The sequence below is a fragment of the Sinocyclocheilus anshuiensis genome, unplaced genomic scaffold (assembly GCF_001515605.1).
Source record: "Sinocyclocheilus anshuiensis isolate Anshui unplaced genomic scaffold, SAMN03320099.WGS_v1.1 scaffold86, whole genome shotgun sequence".
In the NCBI taxonomy this organism is placed as follows: Eukaryota; Metazoa; Chordata; class Actinopteri; order Cypriniformes; family Cyprinidae; genus Sinocyclocheilus; species Sinocyclocheilus anshuiensis.
This window is the reverse complement of record NW_015547662.1, coordinates 1,424,221-1,431,645: the sequence shown is the minus strand read 5'-3', so window position 1 is coordinate 1,431,645 and position 7,425 is coordinate 1,424,221. Positions and strand designations below refer to the sequence as shown.

The window sequence follows — 7,425 nt, the reverse complement described above, 5'->3', positions numbered from 1 at the left end:
GAAACCACAGGGGTTCTCCTCACGACAACTTTTCTTCGAGTGTCGGTTATGGGTGCAGTCGGCGAGCTGGTGGGCAGCTTCTCTCACGGCTTGGAGAGCTTTGCGCACGGGTCTCATTTCGTCCTCACGCCCCCCGGGGACTCCGGTGCTCTGATGAACGAGCACATCGTCTCCGCCGAGCGCCTGTCACGCAGCACTTCACCGGACCTGACGCATCTGAAAGGGATCCTCCGCCGCCGGCAGCTCTACTGCAGGACCGGCTACCACCTCGAGATATTACCGGACGGATCGGTGCAAGGCACGAGAAAAGACCACAGCAGATTTGGTAAGTGTTATTTATCGTTATTTCATTACAGCCAGCCAGTGCTGCTAATATACTCTAGCAATAACCATACAACACTGTGCATTCACAAGCATATCCATAACGCAACTGCACATGCTGTTCACTTATGTAGAGATTGACCAGGACTGATGATTATTGTAATGGTTAAAACTCTGATATCAAGACATTTCAGTAAAAACATATGCATTATGAATATTTTAATAATGAAATTGCTGACTATTGGTACTTATGTAATTGCAATGCAATGTAAAATCTGATGATATTATTATGACGACAGTGATTATTATTATTATTTTCATAAACCTGTGTTCCAATAACAGTATAACATAGCAAAACACAGTGATTAAGTGTGAAAGATGTCATGAATTAAGTATAGGGCAGTTTGATGCCACTATTGCAGGTGCTTGTCCTGCTGTCTCAACAACGGGGAACTAACAGCTGTGCTTTTCTCACAGGTATATTGGAATTCATTAGCCTCGCTGTGGGGATGGTGAGCATCCGCGGTGTGGACTGCGGACTGTATCTGGGAATGAACAGCAAGGGCGAACTGTACGGTTCTGTAAGTATAGCAATGCTCCAATATATATTTTCTTCCAGTTTCCAGTTCTTCCTCTTACTGGTATATTATTTGAAGTAATGCAACAATTAATTTCATTCATATCGTGGCCATGCTGAATTGAGAGAGTGATTTACAGTGTAATTTCAAATAGCCTTTGGACACAGTTTATTCTTGCATTTGCAGTGTGATTAACCCTTGCCCTCCCTCTTGTTCTCTTAGGAAAAGCTGACAGCGGAGTGTGTGTTCAAGGAGCAGTTTGAGGAGAACTGGTACAACACTTACTCTTCTAACCTGTATCGACATGGCGAGCGAGGATCCCATTATTACATAGCACTCAACAAAGACGGAACGTCTCGAGATGGAGCTCGCTCTCGGAGGCACCAGCGCTTCACGCATTTCTTGCCTCGGCCTGTGGATCCAGAGCGCGTTCCTGAGCTTTACAAGGAGATACTAGGTCACAGCTGAAGCCACTGAACCTCACATTCAAACCCCCAAAAAAGCACCTGCATGCTCTTTATCCCCCTTGGACAAACCTGTCTCAGGAGAAAGCAGCGCAGACGAGGGGGAAAATAGGTCCTCTTTTGCAGGCCAAAGTTGGACCATTAGCAGGAGATGGAAAGCCCTTGATTGGAGTGGCAGGAACCAAATGTCTGGATAGTTCCTGAAGAACAGATCCATTCACACCTGCTGTATGTAGGACACAAGGGATTTTGGATTAAAAGAGAGCACTGGTGGACTTCTGATGGATAACTACTACTACTACTGAAAATTCTAGAAGGCTTCTGAAGGAATTCTGTGAAATGCTTTTGAGATTTCCTACTCTTCCAAACACTGGCATGGACAAACAGGAGACAAACTCCTCCAAACATTTCTCTTTAGGTCCTTTAATTTATGTTTTTTTTTTTTTAAAGATATTTATTTTATATATTTATTTATTTTGAAAGTATATTTTTACAAGAGTAGAAACATAAGGTCACCTGTCAGAGGTGAATGGTTATTGAATTTCTATTTGGAGAAAAAGGTCGACTTTTAGGGAAACATAAGCAGGGACAGCAGGTGTCTACAGCTGTCCGATTCTCATTGATCCCGTTGCCTTGAAATGAAATCAAATGAGCTTTTAATCACTTAAAAGCCTAAACAGTTATGCTAAACTGTGCACAATAATACAATTTGCTAAAAATGTTCATATCATGCTTCAGGATCTTGCCATTTCACTCTCTCTCCCTCAATACCCTGCTGTTAAAAAGGCAGCACAATGCTAACATTAAAACACAATGACCTAAAAACAATTTCCCCTCCCATTTTCTTATTACAGCAACCTTCTCAAGTGACACCTTGGGCTGTAAAGGAAGCCCTGCACAAAGTGGCCTTTTCTTTTGCTAAGTGTCTTGTGAAAGCCATGCACAGCTTTCAAAGCTGTTGAAGAATGCAGGATTGTGGGATATACGTTTGCTGAGCCAGTGCAGGTGGAAGTTTTCTTAGGAAGTATGAGGTCATTTCAAGACAGGCAGAGTCACGTGTGGTCTGAAACACCACAATTACACTGACTGGCAAGTGCTTTGTGTTTTTCCCATCTCTTATTTCTTTTTTTGTTTGATGCTTTTCACTTCCTTTCCCCCCTTACGGTTGTGATTCATTGGCTTTGATGACACTTGATGAGCTGGCTGCCTGTCAATCTGGCTGTCTGTGAGAGTGAGGTGACTGTATGTGTTTAAGGAAGGAAATGTTACTTTTTAAGTAGTGTAAGGGGAGAGGTGGCTCTGGGGCACACATGCGTTTCCAAAATAACACTGGTATGAGGGCTCTTGATCACACTACAGAGAAATAGGGGAGATGGGGAGCACTCTAACACTTTTTTTTGCACTCTCTCCAACTTTTATATAATATTTCCACTTTTAAATGCTACAAATTGAAATAATTTAGAAATATACTATATCTCTAAATAGTGTAAATACGTGCAAGTGCATTACTATCAGTTACTGGGGCCAGCTGGAACACAAAAATTATGCCATTTATGAACATTTGAATTCAAAACAGCAGATAAAATGGTTGAAAACAAAGAAAAAAAAAACACTATACTGTTAAAAGGGTCCGTATACGTTTTTATAGAAATGCTTTTATTCAGCAAGGATGTATTAAATTGATCGAAAGTGACAGTAAGGCAATCATAATGTTACAAAATATTTGTATTTCAAATAAATGTTGTTCCTTTGAATTCTATTCATCAAAGACTCCTGGTTTAAAAATTGTATCAGGGCTTCCACAAATATATTAAGCAACTGTTTTCAACACTGATAATAATAATAAGAAATGTTTCTTGAGCAGCAAATCAGCATATTAGAATGATTTCTGAAGGATCATGAGGACTGGAGTAATCATGCTGAACATTCAGGTTTGCCAGAGGAATAAATGCAATATAAAATATTTTAAAATAACTATTTTCTATTTTAATTTGTAATAATATTTAACTATATTACTATTTTACTGTATTTAATTTAAGTTTAAATAAATGCAGCCTTGGTGAGCATTAGAGACTATATATATATATATATATTTTTTTTTTTTTATTTTATTAATTTTTTTTTTTTGAATGCTAGTGTATAAAATACAGTAATGGCCAAAAGTGATGTCTGGAGAGGATATTTCTCAATATTTGCTTTTAATGATCCTACAACATCAAACTATATTGCAAAGAGGAAAAAAACTTTTGGGGAAAAAAACCCTACAAGTAATCATGAAATATGGGTTTTATTTTACTATGCAAAAAAAAAGGCATAGTAAAGACAAAAAGCTGATAGGAAACAAAGCATACACTGAATATAAGAATATAATCAGTTATTAATAATTTGTTGGTTCTCTTGATTTTGATTACAGCAATCATTCTCCAGGCTCTTTGTGCATGTGTCATGCGTCATTTCTTTGTATGACATAATTTGCCATGTTTTATTACATTATTACAAATGAAACAATTCAGTGCGTACATTTGTTTTACACTCCAACTATGCAGAACGCTTGCAAAATCCTTAATAACAAAATGTTTGAATAAAGGGTGAAGATGTCCAATTTCCTAGGCCGGACATCACTTTTGGCCACTACTGTACATAAAACAGACTAACTTTTATATAATATTTCCACTTTTAAATGCTACAAATTGAAATAGTTTAGAAATATACTATATCTCTAAATAGTGTAAATACGTGCAAAAAAGTGCATTACTATCAGTTACTGGGTCCAGCTGGAACACAAAAATTATGCCATTTATGAACATTTTAATTCAAAACAGCAGATAAAATGGTTGAAAACAAAGAAAAAAAAAACACTATACTGTTAAAAGGTATAGTGAAAAAACCCTACAAGTAATCATGAAATATGGGTTTTATTTTACTATAAAAAAAAAAAAAAGGAAAGGCATAGTAAAGACAAAAAGCTGATAGGAAACAAAGCATACACTGAATATAAGAATATAATCAGTTATTAATAATTTGTTGGTTCTCTTGATTTTGATTACAGCAATCATTCTCCAGGCCAAAACTCTTTGTGCATATGTCATGCGTAATTTCTTTGTATGACATAATTTGCCATGTTTTATTGTATTATTACAAATGAAACAATTCAGTGCGTACATTTGTTTTACACTCCAACTATGCAGAACGCTTGCAAAATCCTTAATAATAAAATGTTTGAATAAAGGGTGAAGATGTCCATTTTCCTAGGCCGGACATCACTTTTAGCCACTACTGTACATAAAACAGACTAACTCTGAAATGCGACAGTGTTAACTCTCACAACTGAGGCAAATGTAGCCTAAAATCTTTGTGGTTCTAAATACAATATAAAGTAACACTTCAACCCTATCTGTTAAGCCATGATATTTCTACTTTGTATAGCATGTAGATCAAAAACCTGTTTGTTTGTTATATATCAAATTAAAATTCTAATAATACCAATTCAGTCACTTAATATCTATTATGTCTTAAATAAAAGTAAAAGTAAATCAAATGCAACATTTTCATGACAGGACTATCCCTTAAGGTAGCAATTACAGGTTACCATGTTTTACTGAGTTGTTGAGTGTATCTCAACATTGTTTTTTTAAATGTTGAGTAGCAGCGTGACAGATAGAGAAATAAAAAAGTTGACAGCAGAACTTTACAGCTTACATAACTGACATTATGTGGGGTGGGAGTGTCTGAACTGTGTGCCTTTCCCCCTTTTTGGGGCGTTGGAACCACATAAACATGCACACACACACACACACACACACACACACAGGGGTTTTCCCCCAAGCAGAAACACCGCTACAGCTAAAGGATGTGGTGAGGCTGATGTGGCCAGATCGACAGATCTACTTTTCATTATTTTAACCTCAGAGAGAGATAGAGGGAGAGAGAAAGAGAGACACTGTCTATGTATGTGAGAATGCATGTGTGTATGTGCGTGTGTGTTTGGACAATTACAACACATGTGTTGTTCTAAGACAGGTGTTGAAGTGAGTGATCTTTCACCTGCATGTCTTTGTGGCTCAGGTAAAATCTGCACAGGTGTTCATGCGGCACGTCAAAGGTAAACACGCATATATACACACTCCACTGATAATGAGAATGAGAGAAGAAGTATACGATTTTGGATACTTGAGGGAATTGGAAGTTCTTAAGCAAAAATTCAGTTCTCTAGGTTGTGTTTTTGTTTATCAGTTTGAACAAACCGGTAGCATGTATTTTGTGTTAAAAATATAAATAATAAAATGAAGGCATCTTAAATGACTAAGTAAAATAAAGTTAAATAAGGCATCTCAAATGACAAAAATTTGTAAATAAAATACATAAATAAAAATCAAACAAAAATAAATGAATTAATTTAAAACACAGACAAACACACACACACACACACACACACACACACACACACACACAAAAAGGATATTTAATCTTTCAACTGTATCTCCAAGACAGCAAAACAACTCAATGGAGATAAGATAGAGACTTCTGCTTAAATCTTGTACTTCTCAGATTCTTCTCCTTAGAACAAAAAATAAATAAAAAATCTCATACGTGAGAAAGAGCTCTGAAAAAATGTTACAAAGTGCAAAGACACCAAGTCTGTATAGTCAGTCTTACGTGTCTTACTAATGTTCAGAAGAAAAATCTACAAGGTTCACTCTATAATAATGTCTCCTGAGAAGGTACAGAGAGAAAGTGAAAAAAATGTAACAAATGAGTGAGTTCCTCTTTCTGTCACAATGTTTGTAGATGTTTTTGGTTGACAAGCTCATTATAAGTGCAGTAATGTTCAGTGTTAACATAATCACTGTTTGTGCCTTCATATCTTCTGTGGTATTAGCTGAACCACTAATTCATCTAGTGCGCGCACACACACACACACACACACACACACACACACCAAAGCAAAGACACAAGAGATACACAAGATACACGTTAAATCACTATGTTCTTTATCTCGTTAAATAGTTGTTTTCTTGTTTTTGTAGATTTCTAATTAAATTCAATCTATGCATGTAATGTAAATTGGTGTTACCATGGTACTAAAAAGGTAATACCATGATTGATGTCAAAAAAACAAAACAAGCTATTAATATGCACAAGTTCACAAAAAAAAAACCTCCCATGACATATTGTCCCAAAAACATGGCTTTACCATGGATGTCCAAAAATCATTGTAATACCATGTTACTTTTTGCTGTTCTTTTCTGCACAGACTTTACATCTGTTTAAATCAACCTGCATTTATTTAAAATGCTTTGATTCAGCTAGATTTTATTTTAATGATTAGTCATTTTCTACCCCCCAATAAAATCACAGCTTATATTTTGCCTTGAAGATAAATTTAATCCAAAACATGTAGACGTACAGTGATAAAGAAGTTTCATTTATCTAAAGAGAGGAAGTTGGCTGTGACAGTGCCAGTTTTAGCATGATGGATGAGAAAGACTAAGTCTGTGCTCCTCATCCTGAACTCCTCTGTAAGCTTTGGGAGGAGAGAGAGATTGAGTATTGCCTCGGGGTTCAGTTTAATTGACAGCATGCTCCCAAAAGACGATCCTCTAATTTGCATGACTTATTGAGAACATGCCTTGTGTCAATGCAGCAGATTTGGCCTACAGTTCATTCTTATATTCTTAATGGGATAAAATGCTTCAGCTGAGGAGGAGGAAAAAGAAGTGCCAAGGAGAATGTAAAGCATATCATTCTACTGCTGTCTATTTAACGAAATAGTTCATATAAAAATGAAAATTTAGTCATCATTTACTCACCTTCATTTAATTTAAAACCCATAGATTTTTTTATTAATTAAAAATGATTTGTCATTCGTGTAAAATCTAGCTATTATCTTATGTTCAAAGCATTTTTAATAGAAGTGATTTGAACACTAAATTATGAAGGGGTTTAATCATTAAAATATATATAAAGAGTGTGCAAAAAGATCAGAAAAAAGTACCATGATACCATATTAAAAACCGTTATTGTTAATTGAAATGATTAAAAAGTTGAAATAAAATAAAATA

At 35.9% G+C, this 7,425-nt stretch overlaps 1 protein-coding gene across 1 annotated transcript; it reads left to right on the top strand.

The window, feature by feature from the left end:
• The first annotated feature begins 6 nt into the window (after positions 1-6).
• Positions 7-1,480, top strand: LOC107702330 (fibroblast growth factor 20-like). Its single transcript, XM_016504611.1, has 3 exons — positions 7-325; positions 799-902; positions 1,122-1,480. Exons 1-3 carry the CDS (start codon positions 49-51, stop codon positions 1,365-1,367), a joined length of 627 nt encoding a protein of 208 aa, XP_016360097.1. The 5' UTR covers positions 7-48; the 3' UTR covers positions 1,368-1,480.
• The last annotated feature ends 5,945 nt before the right edge of the window (positions 1,481-7,425 follow it).

Excerpts from the sequence above, each read along its gene's own strand:
- LOC107702330 (XM_016504611.1), top strand. The coding sequence starts at position 49 with ATGGGTGCAGTCGGCGAGCTGGTGGGCAGCTTCTCTCACGGCTTGGAG. Across the intron at positions 326-798 it reads AAAAGACCACAGCAGATTTG|GTATATTGGAATTCATTAGC; the intron begins GTAAGTGTTATT and ends CTTTTCTCACAG. Across the intron at positions 903-1,121 it reads AGGGCGAACTGTACGGTTCT|GAAAAGCTGACAGCGGAGTG; the intron begins GTAAGTATAGCA and ends TTGTTCTCTTAG.